This window comes from Trematomus bernacchii, unplaced genomic scaffold, assembly GCF_902827165.1.
Source record: "Trematomus bernacchii unplaced genomic scaffold, fTreBer1.1, whole genome shotgun sequence".
NCBI lineage: Eukaryota > Metazoa > Chordata > Actinopteri > Perciformes > Nototheniidae > Trematomus > Trematomus bernacchii.
The window spans coordinates 1,635,113-1,653,663 of NW_022987564.1; the positions used below are offsets into that span (position 1 = coordinate 1,635,113).

General features: G+C 40.4%; 1 protein-coding gene across 1 annotated transcript in view; it reads left to right on the top strand.

The window, feature by feature from the left end:
• Positions 1-3,690: 3,690 nt before the first annotated feature.
• Positions 3,691-18,551, top strand: part of rims3 (regulating synaptic membrane exocytosis 3) — a 39,179-nt gene continuing 24,318 nt past the window's right edge. Inside the window, exons 1-2 of the mRNA XM_034124364.1 lie at positions 3,691-3,869; positions 17,257-17,585. Coding sequence (XP_033980255.1) covers positions 17,312-17,585 — 274 coding nt within the window. The 5' untranslated portion in view covers positions 3,691-3,869; positions 17,257-17,311. The remainder of the gene's footprint in view (positions 3,870-17,256; positions 17,586-18,551) is intronic.

Here is an 18,551-nt window from a genome sequence, read left to right on the forward strand (position 1 = left end):
AGGTGCTGAACATCCGATGGGACCACAAGTAGAGGAATACAGTGACAAAGAGACAGCAATAAACTCTTCTGCTGCCATAAGGCCGTACGACTCTGCTGACTGCAGCATATTTTCCGCTGACAGGGAGTTTGTTATATTGGCGAGAGGTGAAGCTGAGCTGGAAGTGCCTACTGTGTGTGTGAAATCATCCTAAGTCAATATCTCATGGTTGGGTTCAAAGCATTTAGCATATAGGTACAGTATAGGCATTTTTTTCTCCCTGCCTCTCTTTCTGTTAGCAGTAACCTCCCAACCCCCCAGCCAGAAAGCAGATAATACATAAATAATTCAACAGATTAATGAACGATTAAAAAGGCACTGTTCAGTGAAACTTGTTTAAATTGCCATCCAATGACTCTTAAATACATCTAATGGAGAAATATGGGCATCTGTGATACTTGTTTCCCTGGCAGCAAAGATGTAATCAGTTACTGCTGCGCCATCACATTAGCATCCTGCCTGTGTTTATGTAATGTATGCATGAGCTGCACAGAGCGGATCAAAGCAACATTACGTACACACACATAATATGTTATCACCTTGGAGAACATTACGACCTGCATATGGTTATGATGTAACTTAAGAAATTATTAATTCTACTCATTTGACATTATGTGATTAATAGCAATGAATATAATCTATGAATGCAGTAATTCTTTTGCCTACTTCCCTCCTGGGGATTGTTCATTATTCCCAAGAGGAAGCCTGGATTTTGAGAGATGACATCTAAATTGGTATGAACACACACATATACACACCTGTCATGACCTGTACACACTGCCCTCCTTCTCCTCCTTTAATCCCCAACCTGCCCCACCCTCCTGTCAAATCATAGCTTACACAAACCCGGTCACATGACCACGGTTGTGTGCTGTAATTCAATTGACCGTGACCTGACTCCAGCTACAGGCATATAGTACACTGCATATGGTGCTCCAATATAGTTAACACAATTTTCCATTGGGGCAACAGGTTTGTTTGTCTTGTTAATTCCCTGTTTAAACCATACACTGCAGCCGTGTATGTATGTCGACACTATATGGATCAATCCTTTCAATTATTACTTCTGCCTGCAGCTATCAATATTTCTTCTCCTTTAGGTTTGCTAGATCTTTTATGACATGCAGCACCTAAATGCGGTGTTTATCAGCTTTATTACACAGCTATTGTTGTCACTATATCAGCTTATGAAAGCAACAGATGCTTCTACTGTACCACATTTTGAATCCACTCTCTTTACAGAATACCAATGAGCTGATTTGGATTCAGTGTTGGTTTTAATGTGTGATGGGGGCTGATTCCAGTCGACCCTCCTTACTGTTGCAGCAGAGAACATGAATTGATTGTGTTGTGTCACAGTGGTTCGCCTATGGGAAGCAGGGCATTGATCCAAGGCCTTTGATTTATGCTATTTAAGAGGCTTGCCGGCAAATACCTCACGTGCAAGGCTCCCTACCAAGGTTTCTGTGCTGCAGATTGTAATGGGTTTATATTATGATTAGGGCACCAAGTTCTTCTACACACTGTTAGTAATAACATACTGTAGTGAGTAAATACTGTCAGTGCAGAAGTATATTGAGACCAGAGTCACAATCAATTGAACTGTAGTGGCACTAAAAGGCTAAGCAAGAAAACTATGCTGCACTCCTTCGATGCGAGCTGCCAACTGCAAAATACTTCTATTACCACATTTTCACTTCTGCAGCGAGTTACAAATAGCACAACTGTCAACAACTATTAATCCTAACTGAATCCGTGAAATCGATGGTATCAGATTCTCAATCTCTCAAACAACTATGTAGTCCTTCAGGTATTGGATGAAAGAAAAAGCACATGTTAAATTAATTAGTAAACCTGAATATTTTTTGCAGGGGAAACTAGTTGTGAACACAAAATTGACAGGACAAGGAATTGTCATTCATTTGATGTCATGTTACTGGCAACATGCCAAATGTAAGTACAATGTTAAAGGTCCCATGTCATGGCCATTTCTACTGATCATAATTCCATTGTTGAGGTATACTAGAATAGATTTATATCCAAACTCACATTGGTTTCTCATACAGCATCTCTGTATAGTATGTGTATTCACTCTCTGTCCTAAACGGCTTGTTGGAGCTCCTTCCCCCCCTCCCTGTGAGCCCAGTGGCCGTCTGCGAGACAGCGAGACACAGCGAAACCCAGCCCGAAACCAGCCCGAGCACACACCCGCAGCCTGGCTGGGAGTTTGTGTGTGTGCTCACACACAGACTCAGCCTCGCCGCGTCCCGCCGTCTCAGGGAGGAGAAATCGGCGGAGCTGCAGCTGAGAAAAGTGTGTGTGAGGAAGTCCACGGATTGGTCCATTTGGACGAATGGATACATTTGGGTATGGGCACGTCACTGTACCCAGGAAGAAAACAATGAAAAAAGAGAAATCTCCAACGAGGCGTTCTGGGGCAGCATAGACAGGTATTTTCTGTGTTAGAGTTTTACTCGCTACAGGGTGTACTTTGAGGGTTTGTGACTTTGCAGACCGTTTACATGCAGAACAAGCTACATAACACACAAGGGGACGGGTAATAACCGGAAAAGCATGACATGGGACCTTTAACTCTATTTTAGCTATATGTTGCCAACTGTGTATCTGTCTGCTTTTTGGTGCACAGCAGGTGGAAAACAGCTTGAGCAATGACAGTGACCCGAAACAGTAATGTTGTGTATATTACAGCTGCATATTAAGTTAATTTAGCTTTACCTGTAATAAAGGTATACATTTTTTAACCCGTGGACATTGGCTGGTTAGCTGTATATCTCTGCTTTCAGTGTTTATGCTTAAGAGGTTAAACAAGCTAGCTCTCAGCTAACTAGCTTTAGCTTCACATTAAACAGTTAGCGAAAGTTAGCTGAACCAGCTAGCTCTGGGCAAAAGGCGAATAAAATATATTTCCTTAAAAGTCACAACGTCTTTTAAACAAAGTTTTGTCTTACACAGTGGTGGAAGAAGTATTCAGATGCTTTGGTAAAAGTACCAATACATCATTGTAAAAGTCCTTGCAAAAGCACAAAAGTATTATCAGCAAGATGTAGGCTACTTAAAGTATACAAAGTTAAAGTAATTATTTTGCCGAAAAATGATATTGATATAGGCTATGTTACATTTCTAGATAATATCGCTGATCAAGTAGCATTTTACTGAAACAAGGTTCTGAAAAAAAGTTAATGTTTTAGAGATGCATTTTGTTAAATGTAGCTTAAACTGTTAATTAAATGTAGTGGAGTAACATCATAATATTTCCCTTTTGAATATAGTGGAGTATAAAGTAGCATTACATGGAAATACAAGTAAAGTAAAGTACAAGCCCGTGAGTAAATGTAGTTACTTTCAACCTCTGCATATTTACAGTTAGATGTGTGTTTAACCAAGCTTCCACACATCATGATGATTAACCGTTTGGTGTGTTGCGTAACTACCTGCAGCTATGATTACGCAGGCATTCATTGCAATCCACCTGCTGGTTTTATCCATGTTACATGAACCCTCTTCTCTTTCTCTATACAGAAACAGGTTGTATTCACGTTTCCACAAGCCACACGTGGTCGCTGTTTGCCATTACCAAAGCCAATTTCCTCTCTCCTCCCTCCCTCTCCACAGCGTCTCTCACCGCGCCTTGGATACCGTGTGATCAGCATCAGCAGCACTGAAAGCGGAGGAACCGTTCAGCAAACAGCCGACCAGCACAGACAAAATACAACCCAAACGATGACCTTCCTACAGATACGACAAAAGCAAACAATTATTTGACAACTTCCGACCGCACACCTTGCCTTCGCCGCTCCTTGCTGTAAGCGGTAAGTGCTCTGATTCAGGTTTAATTGCAGTCATATCGCAGTGCTCTTTTGCACAGGGCAGTGAAAGCACCACTGGACTCTGAATATTGCAATTAATAGCAGATGGTCAGTGATAGGAGAAGCATGGCTCAAACTGGGTGCAGTCATGTGAATTTGTCTGTATTGTTAATACATATAGGCCTGTTGTAGAGGATTAGATGATAAGTGTCATTTGGGAAGTCTTGGTTTCCTTTTACACTCTCATTTTTTTAGCTTTAGAAGACTTTCAATGCACAGGTTGCAGTTTTCATGCATTTTTCCTACTCGTTTTAACTGTTTAAAGAGATTGATAAGGTCATTCAAGATTATATAGATAATGCAGATTAAGCCTATCAGTAAGGGATTTTATTCTGACCTAAATACTCAATTATTTTAATTTTACATTTTATAAGCAGGAAAGGCCTAAATATGTTTAGATATTTAAATATGCTCCACTGGGAATTTTAACAAAGTCACTCAAGGAAATTATTTGTCTGTTGATTCAGGTATATAGGGACAAAGTTCAGCGTGTCAGTGGGTGCTGGTGATCTGTATTATGGTTGTTTGGGATCAAAAGCATAAAGTCACCTACGCACCGCTCACTTTTTGGATGCGTGTGTGCATGTGAGCGAAGGTGATGGTAAAAGTAGGGGGAAGGGAGTGTGGGGCAAAAAACAAGCATATTTTACGAGAGTGGTACTTTGCCAGCTCTAGGGTCAGGCCAAGTGCATGCTGAGGTGTGAGATTATATCACAAACACAACAATGTCCAGATCTCAAGCTGTGCTCCCCATCTGTGGATGGAGGCAGAAACATGTGATGGGGCTCGAGATTCAAGTGTCTTTCTCTCAGAAAAACAGTCTGAAGCTGTAAAGTCACACTTTATTCATGCTTAACACTCTTCCACTATGTTTTAGTATTTTTCAGTAAGTGTAACAATAACAAGTTACGGTTTTTCGAAAAATGCAATTGCTGCTTTTTACATAAATAAATAACATTTGTAAAATAAGGCCAACTGACTTATTTATTTCTCAAAAACTGTACAGAAAATAACACTGCACCACTTCAAATATATGTTGTTTTTATTTATTTGTTAAAAAACCTTTGTGAAGCGATCCATAACCTAAAAAGATAAAAAGGTTGATTCCTATATGAAAACATTTTCCCCACCTGTTAGGCACAAAGTGAGAAGGATAAAGTGAGTACATGAAGTTGCACTGAAGAAGTGCGCCATCCTTGGCCCGTCTTGAGGAGAAAGAGAATAATTATCCATGTGCTTTCCTCTTGAAATCCTTGCTTAAGTCAAACTTGATCCTCTGAATGATCAATGGAGACAGTGAAAGCTGGAGAGAGACTCAACCTTGTTCTGTTGAAAACCATGTTTCTTTATCTCAATTTAAGAATTACTCTAACATTTGAAAACAGAGGCTATATTACACAGTCTGCACTCTTTACTAGTGAAAGAAATCCCATTTGACATATTTAAAAAGCGCCATCACACAGCTCACATGGCTCTTTGTGTCGCAGTTTAGTCCTTTTTTTAGATGGGTGTGGGGCTACCAAGCAGATATGAGATGTGCAGCTTACAAGTTCAAAGGACAGACAAAACCTTGTCCTTTTGAAATATTCACCAGGGTGAAATATATGTGTGTGTCTACAAGTATGTGTTTGAGTCAGATTGTACCAGATAAGCAAGCCACTCAAAGGGCCAGCCTGAACTATATCTCCTTCCATCAAAGAGTCTCTGCTCACATGCGTACACACACTTTTCACATTGATAGCTGGAAAGGGCAAAGGCGAGACCAGTGCTGCACCCACACACACTCACACACACTCACACCGCTCTGATCATACTTAAGATCTGTAGCTGGCAGCTGCTGGCCGTGCTCTTCTTTGAAATGATAATACAATGAAAACAACTAAGGTGAGGGGCTGACAGCCATATTAATAAGCAGGCTTTTGTGTGTGTGTGTGTGTGCGTGTGTGCGTGCGTGCGTGCGTGCGTCTAGGTGCATCTTTTTATATGTGCGTGTGTTGCTGTTGCGACCATATGTGGCTGTGTACACTTGTAGACAACCATCTGCAAAGCACAATTCCCTTCTGGACTGGTATGATGAAGGAGAGAAGCGGGGATTGTTAGAAAATGAATGCTTGGTTGGTATTCTTCTCTTTCTTCTTCTTTAGTTTTTTATGAGATGAATTGTGCCCACTCGGATTTAAACCGATGTTTTTAAAGTTTGTCTTTATAAATACAGTCTGGAGATTATCCACTTGAATTCCACTGTACAAATCACCAAGCTATTTCTGACTTTACAACAGCAGTCCTCAGAAAATCAATTCCCCTCAACACCTGATACGTGTTGCTCCTGCAGCAGAAAAGGTGACCTTCATCAGATGCGCCAGTTACTCTCTTGTTAACCAAAATCTTGTCTGATACAAAAGTCTGCTTTGCTTTCTCCTAAGATAAATTCTACAAAAATACAAATGATATGTTAATAATTACAAGAATCGTTACAATCTCTAAAGTAAATTTTCAATTTGTTTACGTTGTTTTTCTCAAAATAGACTTAAAGGTGGGGTAGGTAATTCACTTCAGAAACACTTTGTGTTATATTCCATTGAATGCTCTTAACATTCTGATAGCAATGAATATATTAAATGCTTTGAAAATAAATACATACAAATATTTCATCTGTGGAAGCCGTGGCGCTGTAAAAAGCATGACCAATTATTTTCACCGGCCCGGCTAAAATAACTGGATGGCCTACCTGCCTGTCAGCCTTCCATCTCGTGCACAAACTTATCTCGTGCCCTCATTGGTCATGTGCGCGTTCGTGTGTGTTGGAGGAGGGGCTCTGTAAGGAAGTCTGAAGGAAGGAGTAGATTTTCTTCGGCTGCGTACTTTCATATTCGAGCGCACTCAAGCTGGTTTCTCCATTCTTACCCACCCTACCTTTAACTTCAGTAAGAATTTAAAGTGAAGACTTACTGATGAACATTTGACTTACTAATTACTTTGAAATTGTTCATTTTTTAGCGGTATCTGCGTTGAAAATGTACAATATGGCTGCAACGATTTTTTTTTTTACTAATTATTTGCTTACTATTTTCTCAATGTATTGTTTGGTTTGGCCACGGACAGAAAACTGAAATATGTCCATCCAAGATCTCAAAGTGGAAAAGATATGGTGTCTATAAATGTATTTTTTGTCAGTAAAAAAGCGAAAGTTTACCAAGATTTGAAATGGAGAAAAACTGGAAATATATACACATTTGCATCATCAATTATCAAAATGGCGATTATTGTTCTGTCCATGAACTACGCGATTATACAACCAATCATTGCAGCTCTAATTTTACAATAAAGAATTGATTACACAGACTAGCTAATATGCTACTTTACCAAAAGACTACGTTTTACAGATCAACCGAACACTCAAACACGTAAGAAACCCCAAAAAACAGGTCATATATAAAAAGAAGATGGGAGAGATATGCATTAAAAGCCTATGATATCATTTTTAAAAACACAAGCGAGGGGAGAGATAAATGTACAGCTCTTATCTCGTCCTCCCTCAGGACCTAGACGTGCAGTAACGTGCCTCAGAGCGTTCTTTGGTTGACCCCTGCTTGGCTCCCAACAGGCTTGTTTTACCTCAGCACATGCTCTCTAAACCAGGACTTGGGGAGTGGAGTTAGATTATGTACATTTCCCGCTCCCGGTCGTCTACAAGCCTCCCAGGTGGGACGGAGAGATGGAGCAGGGTGGTTGAGGGGCAGTGAGAGAGATGTCACTGACCACATTAGTCACCAGAGAAAGCAGGCCATGAGTCAGGAAAGCTCCCAATCTCATCCATCACGCCCCTCTTAACCCACTTTCCTTCCAGTCCAGCCACTCTGGCTTTTTATTTTGCTATTTTCTGCTAGCTCTCCATCCCCCTTGCTGCTGACGGAGTAACTTTCCCCTTTGATGAAAAGGAGCAGAGGGCACAAAGAGAATGCTTCAGTGCCGGACTGGTGGCAGGAAGAGATGAGAGCCAGGAGAGATTAAAAGGCCACCTTTTGGAGTGCAGCAAGGGACACGGCTAGGATATGGACTTTTCTTTTACCCAAACAACTTTAAAAGAGATATATATATATATTAGAAAAATATATTTTGTTCTAAAACCACCAGACTAAGACTAAGGGACAGTTTCATCCCACAGGCCATAAGACTGTTGAACACCTGAACTTTTAAAATCTGTTTGCAACTCACATATATCATATATATCAATATTCCAATTACTGTATATATAGACTATTCTGCACAGTTTCTATCATATGCTGTTTCTATTATATTCAATTTTTATTTTATGTTTTATAATTATTGTGTTGCACTGTTGGAGGAGCCTGTGACCTAAGATTTTCATTGTCATAACTACACTGTAGCAATGCACAAATGACAATAAAAGCCTTGAAACTTGAAACTTTATCACCGTTCGGAGACAAAGATGAAATCGTTTTTCAAATTTTCACACAGATTCCCGACAGTGGTGTGTAGAGAGAAACACTGTGAGCCCCTGGAGGGTGATAAGTGATGATATGAGAGGTCGCACTTCTCTTAAAGGCTGCTGGCAAAAACATTGTATTGCTGGCTCAGCTTTGGAGGGATTAGTGTGGCGAGGCGAGGAGGTCCTGGGATGAGTGATTGAACTTTAAAATGATACTCCACAGTGTAGTGATTTATCGATGTGGCTGAGTGCCAAAAGATTTTGTGGTAGTTGTTGTTGTTGGCTTCCCAGATCTCTGAAGTTACTTAAGTGAGTGTAACAGCATTACATATTCAGTTTCTAAACACATGATTGTTTTAATTACCACACATGTGTTTATATTAGCATAATAGTTTGGAAACTGCACATGTCTAATGTTTTTGTATGCTAACAAAAGTGAGTTTTATGTATACATTAAACTACCTACTTTTTTTAATGAAAAAAATGTTGATCGACTTGTAAATAAATAAATAATTGAATAGGATAACACAAAAGAAATGACACAATTAAAATGTTAGCTGTGCTTTGTATTTGAATCATTGCTGAATAATGCAAGTAAACCAATAGTAGTTCTTGTGTCAAAGTGTCACATGTTCTTAAAAATCATCTGTTATCCATTTAGTTTGAATGACAAATGGTCGTTAACTGTTATTTACCTTCAGATAAGAAGACATTACAGCTTATCCATCTGATTGTTTACTGCTATCAATGTGTGCTGCAAGATTTAATTAAGCATATCAACATCAGCATTACATTTTAATCCCCCCCCAGACACACTCATCTGACCGTTGAATTGCAGCTATAATAGAGAAAATGTAAACCTTTGCTCTCCTGCCGCGGCTGATTCATCATGATCCAAGCAATTTGTGTGAAAACATGGTGTGACGGATCGAATTTATGTCTGCTGTCACAAGGTGATGTAGAGAGAGAGAGACTCAATGACTCACCTCATTAAAGACTTTATTGGATAAAACATTTGATTGGGCCAATGGGAGAGGCAAAGCTGCTTATGAGTTCCTTTTCTGTTCATTTCACGGCTCTTATCATCCAGTTCAGATTTGTGAGTGTGTGCACCATGCATACTATTGCTCAGCTAAGTGTGAAATGGGAAATTTGTGAATATGTTATAGCGATGTGTCTGGTCAGTTTTTTCCTGATACATTGCACTCGCTCAGCCAATAATATACAAAATAAATATGTGTCAGAGCAGAGTGTTACAGAACACTTGGATGCCTTTTCCAATCCGTCTGCCAAGACCTGGGTGTTAACAGCCCTGTCATGAAAATATTTCCGCTTTTTTCTTCCGTTGCATTCTGGCACGTACATTAAGTACAGTGTGTGTGTGTGTGTGTGTGTGTGTGTGTGTGTGTGTGTGTGTGTGTGTGTGTGTGTGTGTGTGTGTGTGTGTGTGTGTGTGTGTGTGTGTGTGTGTGTGTGTGTGTGTGTGTGTGTGTGTGTGTGTGTGTGTGTGTGTCTGAGCTCATTAGCCATATGGCGTGTGTGTGTGTTCTGTTTTCTCGCCTTAAAGTGGACCTATCATGCTATATTTGAATAATATATTGTAGTGCCATACCTATATAAAACATGTCGGTGAAGTTTTTTTTTCCAAATACCAAACAGATCATGCATTTTAGCCATGCCTCATTTCGCTCTATTTGCTGTATTCCCTGCCCTGTTTTTGCAAGGGCTGATTATGTGGCAAATGAGCTGCAGCTGACCACGCCCCCCTGCAAAGGAGGGGGGCGAGGCACGAGCGTCATGTTACCATGCTGTTACCATGCTGTTACCATGCTGTTACCATGCTGTTACCATGCCACGGTAACCTCTCATTCCCCTGATAGGCGGAGCTCCCCGTTTCTGACGTCAGAACAATTTCAAATCTGTATCAGCTCCGTTGCAGCCCCGTTTTTAGAGATTTGGAGGAAAAGAGAGAGGGTTGTGTTTTCTGATACTTGGTGAGTTCCCTGACACACCGGGGACACATATTCATGTATAAAAGACGTACAAAAGTGCATTTTGCATGATAGGTCCCCTTTAAGAGACACCTTATGATCAGACAGATCCATCAGCCCCAAACACAACACAATGGCAGCAGGTGCGGGGTTGCAAACACACTTTACAGTCTCTATCATTACCTGGGAAATTGCCATGGTAACCTCAACAGGAAGTGCATTACACTTACTGCCTGTTCTTGTGAACTGCCGGGGTGCTTGTTAATCATGACTTTATTCTTATTTTAAGATATATTTGACTATTGCACTCGATGTGAGGTGCATGTACACGACATGTGACGGATATCAAAGGTTAAAGAAGATCTGTTTAATGAATTTTGCAGAAACATAGAAGTACAATTCCCATAACCAATTATATGTGTTAATTGGCCATGTTCTCACAGCTTTTCTTCTGCACAGAGAAAGCTGAGATTTGAGTTTTTACATAGTCATTCTTCTAAATTGGAATTTCATCTATTGTATTACATAGCTCAGATTTTTATACCAATTACCTGGGAGAAATATAGGAAGCCAACTTGGCCGGGAAATATAAGCTCAATACAGCTCATATTAAATTAAGAGTTACATACTGGATCTTTTCATTGGTTGACAGTCAGAAAACGACATGGCAACTAAATAAGACAGATGTAATCCAGTATAATAAGATGCTGAAAATGTGCAATCGTCAAATGTCAAAATGGCATTTCATCGATGACAAATTTGCAGTATTTTGCTGATGGATACTTTGGTTTTCTTCTGTTGATTTAGCTTTAATTCCCCAGATTAATAGCCCAGTTCACTCTTTACTGTCTTGGCAACAAAGCACAATCATCCCACAGCAAACACATACAAATGGTATGAAAATGTAACACACAAAGTAAAACTAATAACACGAAAGGAGATGTACCTGTTGAGTGTTTCAAATGTATGTTGATATATAAGATTTACTCGCCTTGGCTCTCTCTTACAGTATATCGTTACCATCTACTTTGCAGCTAAATTGTAGGTTAATTAACTAAGCAGCAGTAGCAGTGTGGCTGCATACAGGGCAACTCTAAAGAGACCATTAATGGATCGCGCCGCCATATCTAATTACAGGGTTGCGGCCTTTGTGTTTATGGAGAAACTGAAAGGATAGGTCACATTGTTACTGTTTGTTTCTCTGCGGGCGGTAATTATTGGCTGAAGTCCATGATTTGTGGTCTTCTACGCTGTAGCTTGCCAGCAGAGTGTTCTGCTAGAGAGTTGGTGTTATATTAAACTTTGGAAAGGATCCAACCATTGAGGGCATTTTTTCATTTATATGAAATGGACAGAATTTAATCTGTGAAATATCTATCTACCAGCAGTTATCTGTTGCGTACATTTCTTATCAAAAGTTACTTGAAAGTAGGGCATGTCTGTCTTTAAATATGTGCATCTTGAAGACTTGGTTGCAGCTAATGCAAGGCTCCTATGTAAACATTCATTCATGTTAAAGGGGACCTATAATGCAAAATTCACTTTTTGATGTCTTTTATACATAAATACGTGTCCCCGGTGTGTCAGGGAAAATAAAACCCTCTCTCTTTTCCTCCGTACGCAAATCTCTAAAAACGGGGGTACAACGGAGCTGATCCAGATTTGCGTCTGATATGACGTAATATCTGAAATGTGGACCCACGGCACTATCAGAAAGTTGCTATCAGAAACAATGCCCGACTGTTTTGGACGTAATATGGTCTGTGTTTACATTAGCATCGCTAACACTCAGAGCTAACCTGTACTGGAGAGAGTATGTGTAAAAAAGCAGGAAATAAAAAAAGAAACTCACCTTGTGGTAAACCCAGAGGCCAGATCTTACTCAGCAGGGGTCAGAGTTGGGTGGACACCAGTGATGTTGAGCGGTGCAGGAGGTGCTGGGTGTGTCGGGGGGGCAGACTGCTGACAGCAGGAGAAATAAATTAGCTCTGAGATGAGCAGTTAGGGAGCAGAGACATACGGCAGGGGAGCTGTCGTGCACAGAGATGAAGATTGATTGGTTGCGGGATGTTCCTTTAGGTCCAACAGAACACAATGTGGGGACAGGTACATGGTGGCATCTCCAAAGATTGAGAATCGCAATGCAGTTGTTGGTTTGGGAATTTAGTTTAAATTCCAAGATTATTCATATCCATCATTACCACAATTGTAATTTAATACTCCATAATTCCATATATTTTGAATATATATATATTTGTATATATATATATATATATATAATATCTGTATGTATATTTTCTATTTTGTATTTTGACATGTATATTTTATATTTTATTTTATATTTTATTTTATTTTATTTCTATTCTTGTATATTTTGTTTTATTGTAAAATGCCTTTTATGCTGCTGTAACAAAAACAATTTCCCAATTTGGGATCAATAAAGTACGATCTATCTATCTATCTAAAGGAGAGGTGTCATGGCCATTTCCACTGATCATAATTCCATTGTTGAGGTGTACTAAAATAGATTTATATTGTGCATTTTTCCAAACTCACATTGGTTTCTCATACAGCATCTCTGTAAACTACGTGTATTCACTGAATTTCACTCTCTGCCTTTAACGGCTCGTTGTAGCTCCAAAAGCTCCAGCCCCCACCCTCCCTGTGAGCACAGTGTGCTCTGATTGGTCGGGACGTTGTGAATCGCGCTGAGCTCCGTGGAGGTGTTGTTTCCTTGTTTAGGATACACAGCGAAACACAGCCAAACTCATCCTGAGCACACACAAAGTCACATCCGAAGTAAAAACAATAAGTGTGGCTTGATATTGAGTAAGAAAAAGGTTGATAAACGCTGTGAGAATGGGTCTGCAGAGAGAATTTTGCCGCGATCCCAACTGTCTGTTATCAGCCTGCAGCCAGGGAGGAGAAATCAGCTGAGCTGCCTGCTCCCTGCACACAGATGTGTGTGTGAGGAAGTCCGTGGATCGGTCAATTTGGACCAATCAGCGGGGGCTTAACGTAACGGCTCCGCGGACGTAACATAACGGCTCTTCGGGATTGGTCCATTTCGTTCCGGGTACCGCTTGACATCAGGCCGTACCCGGAACGAAATGGAAGACTCAAATGGGCAGTGACGTATCTCCAACGAGGCGTTTTGGGGAGGTATTTTCTGTGTTAGAGTTTTACTCGCTACAGGGTGTACTTTGAGGGTTTTGACTCTGCACACCGTTTACATGCATAAAAACCTTCATAACACACAAGGGGACGGGTAATAACCGGAAAAGCATGACACCTCTCCTTTAAGTTATTATGTTCATGGGTACTCCATTCTCTAGTCTACTTTAATAAAATATGACATTTTCTTCTGTAGCATTTTTTTGATTTGTTATGAAGTTCACACAGACACACGATAGATTAAACACTAGCATTGTTTTTGTGTCCAACGTCTCCTAGCTTCATGGTACAGCGTGGGTAGGCTAATAAGCGTGTTGTTGTCCTGTGGGCAAAGCGTATACGCAGTACACTTGAGTTCACCCTGTTTCACTTTTGCATGTCTTCAGCCAAAGATACACACACACACACACACACACACACACACACACATACACACACACACACACACACACACACACACACACACACACACACACACTGAGGATCTCATCATTAAGAGGGGAGGAGGGTGAATTATTGTCAAAATCAATGTCATACTCTTCTTCTTCTCTCATTTTCACTCCATCATTCCTCACAGGTCTGGCCCCGGCTTCCTGCAGGACTTTTCTGTGTGTCCATTCATTATGAAGCATCCTCCCTTCCCTCCCCTCTCTCTCCATGTCCTTTGCCTCCCTGTCCTCATGGCTCTCTAAAAGCAGAATTATTCTGTTTGTCATCCTTTCTCTTGCAGCCTTCTCTTTCCCTCCCCTACCCTCATTTTATCCTGCTTTGCACGATGTGTGTTCAAAGTACAGACGCCCCCCAGAGAGCGGGAGAGAAGTGCGCATGGGCTGCAATAGGAAAGATAGGGTGGGCAGGAAAAAGAGGAGAATAAAAAACGGGCATACGGGATTGTTTGTTTGTTTGTAGCCTTTATTTAACCAGGTTAAAAATCCCATTGAGATCAACGATCTCTTTTTCAAGGGAGACCTGCAGTACATTGGTTACACATAAAAACAAAAAGGACATCACAACATAATTACAGGGGTATAAATTAGCAACCTATTCACAATGTATCTAATAACATTTCATCCAGCCGCGCTTTAAAATGATGCAAGGGAATCATCTGAATTTCAGATTTTAAACCCCTGCCTCCTCTCTCTCCCTCTTTCTCTCCCCTCAGTACCCTTTTGCACACCAAGCAAATGCCACTGCAGTAGCTTTGTACTAAGCATGCATTCTTCCACTTGGCTTTTAGTATACGTTTCTTTCCAAAATGCCAAAATCTGCCCTTTGCTTCATACAGTAAGTCCACCGTTCCTCAAGAGCAGCAACTGCTGTTATTGTGGTTTTGCTAAATGAATCCCAATGAAAAGTGCAAGTCAGCAACATTTTTTTGGCTGTAAGCATTATGTCTGTATTGGTGTGACAAGCAGGGACAGATGATGATTTAAAGAGACATCTGAAGCACAGGGCACTTACAGCCTCATTTTGAACGACGCATTAAGGGCAACTTCCCTGTACTGTATTTGTATTATTAATGACTTCCAGTCATGGGAGTGAGTGTTTTAGTAGCATAAAGAATTTGTGCTCCATTTCCTGCGATTCGTTGCGGATTATGTAAAGATTATGTTTTTAAGTCACGTTAGATCTAGAAGCAGTCTCGGAAGATGGCATTGTTGGACTGCCATGACATTTACAGACATTCATACCCAAATGATGAATGCTACATATTTTAGTAATCTTAATTCCTATGTTACCAACATAAGGTTAACATATACAGTTTGAAAATGGGAATTCTTAGCAACTACTAGATAGATTGCTATGAAGTTTGGTACCTAATAATTTTAGGGGAAAAAGTAGGGATAAATTGTGATGACTTGATCACATCTCTTTCTTGTGGAACCATCATCAAGTCTACATTTGAGTTTTTTCAATACTTCAGTTCATGACCAAATATCTCATGCAAAACTGAATACATCCCATCGGCCTCAGCGGTATCGTCTAATGTTGATTAGCAAATGTTAGCATGCTTGCACACTTTACTAGAAAGCACAACCTGTTCAACAATATACCTGCTAAACGTAAGCATTGTCGTTAACATGTTAGCATGCTGATATTAGCATTTAGCAGCTCTAGGCACTGCTGTGGCCTCACAGAGCTGATAGCGTGGCTCCTATTGTTGTTAAATGAGCATGCATATAGCGTGAGGTGAATCTTGGAATCAGCTGAACTGTGCGAGACACTCAACGCACAAAATACTGCATTGCTGTAATTTCTCTTTACAGAAAAAAAAAAAAATTGAGAAATGTTAAAAAAAGAGCCAGCATAATCTACATATTTAACTGCCTCAGTATAATCACTTTGTAAAGGGGAGAGAAAAGGAGAGGGGAGAGAAGGAAAAGGAGAGAGATATCGCGTGATAGAGGTGTCGAAGTCCTTCTTTTCACAAAAGACATCTTGACATGTCACATTAGGAGAAGCACCGGTGCAAATAATACAATTATTTTTGGTTCTTGAGTTTCAGGGTCCTGGTTTTGTTCAAACTATCGCACTGTCAGTCCATTACTGCTGAGTTCAATGAAGCCATCACCGAGTTATACGTAACCTGTTAGCTTTTCCTACCGTGACATGTAAAAATACCTGCTGTGAGAATAACGCCTGTTGTGAGACTCTGTGTGCGTCAGTTAGAACAAGGAAGAGGTGACACACACACACACACACACACACACACACACACACACACACACACACACACACACACACACACACACACACACACACACACACACACACACACACACACACATACACACACACACACACACACACACACACGCACACACACACACACGTTGATTTTCTCCATGGATTCAGCCAACCAGTGATGACGCTGTTGTCATAGCTGTAAAGTTTATCGTGCGTCACTTTATAAGGTCAGACACAGAACAAGATATAAAAAACCCCCACAAGAAAAATACCAGCTGACAAGGTCACCTCTCAACAGCAGGTCAGCCCTGACATTTGTGTTAGTGTGTGTTTCTTAACTCACTGGAACAGTCTGCTGCCATCTGCACTGTCCTCACTGGCTGACCTTTTGGGTTCTCTGTTTTCTATGTTTACAAACTAAGACTATTTAGAGCTTTTCACTTTTGATTTTATGGTATAGGATGTCATTTATGCTGTCTGTGCAATAAGTGGATACCGAACTGTGGTTGAAATTTAAACTATGTGTCCTTCCCCAGCCTCGGGGAGTCACTGCAGCTGTAAGACGAGCGATTATTCTTTATTTCATCACACAGTGCTCATCAAGATGTCCTTTTTCCTTTTAAACAATTTGTTTATACATTTTTCATTCTTTTAAACAACAAGACACGCCATACCTTACACAAACTTACACACAAATAATAATGTGAAAAACAGAGGCAAAGACAAGACAGGACATCATTTCAGAAGAAATACAATTGAAATATATAATACAAATAAAATACATTAAATGAAATAAAATAAAATAAAAAAAACAATTGGGCAGTCGCAACATTATCCTAAAAAGTGTACATAGCCACAGCAGTTAAAGAAGTACTTTACTTTTCCTTTCAACCAGATCGCTCTCATGGATTCCCATTGTTATTTCTTAGCATGTTTATCAAGATGTCCTTTGAGTTGAGCTGCTCTCCTCTCTTCTCTCCTTCAACCCTCACCTAAGCATATTTTTTCGTCCTCTTTCCTTCTTCAGCCCCGCTCCAACTCTACATCCTTTCCCCCCAGCCTCTCGGCCCTCCAGCAGGACCATGATGCTCAGCAGCTCTGTGGAGGTGCCCAGCCCGGGTGGGATGAACGGTCTCAGCGGCCTCAGCGGTCTGAGCGCGGCGGCTCGTAACGTGGTGCGCTCCTCCAGCATCTCGGGGACGATGTACAACGTGGAGAAGAGTCCCAGCGGAGGGGCGGCGGACTCCACGTCTCTGGCTGGAAACAAGAAGCGGCGCTCCAGCCTCGGCGCCAAGATGGTGGCCATTGTGGGGTTGTCGCAGTGGAGCAAGAGCACACAGCAGCTCAACCAGCAAGGTCAGTTTACAGTCAGTGTGTTGGATGGGAACTTTTTAGATTAAGTATAATTAAATAAGTTAAATAAGATTTTCTAATTTAATTCTCAAGGTCTATTCAACGAGATGCATAAGGGTATTCTGGGAAAGTGTGCTGTAAAAAATGTGTTCTTTTTTTAATAAAATGTTGGCTCCCCATTTGGTTCTCTTTTGTTTAAATTAAATAATATCTGATCACTTCCACTTCCAATGTCTCTTGGTAGTAGAAGTTGTTACTTACTTTTCAAATGTTTTCAATGTACTGTTCTAATATTGGGACAACCTCCATAAGTCAATTAATATTCAATTATCATTTGTTGTCATTATGCAAAACAGGGTTGCACAACATAATCCAGTTGTAGTTTAGTCTCACTGCCAGCGAAAGTGTTGCTTCCTGGATTCTCCACATGACTTTTGAGCACCATTCAAATCCAATTTGTTCCCACATTTGGACCTTTTGAGCTAGGTCAGTGTGACTTCTCACTCCTTTTGTACCTTTCCCCATTTAATTCCTCTTCATGACTCCAACTTCCATTCTTCTGATTCTCAGTATTCACTGTTACCTCTCCCTTGTTTCTCTTTCTCTTCCCTCCTTGGCTTATGTTTTCTTCTAAACCTCAAACCCAAATAGAAGCCATTTTCAATTTGTGTTTGGATTTAAAACTGCAAATCAAATTCATTTCTAAATGAAGATTGAATGTTAAGAAGTTAATCGCCCTACTTCAGGGGTGTCAAACTCAATTTCATCGCGGGCCACATTCGCATAAAGGTTGCACTCAAAGGGCCGGTTGTAACTATATAAATATATAATATATATATAAAATAATGTATTATATTACATTATTGCCTCTGAATTGGATTATTATCGGATGGGACAATAACTTAGTAATTAACTACGTCTGAAAGCAGAAGTCCAGGGCAAATAATTGCAAGTCTCTTCAGTGCGCAT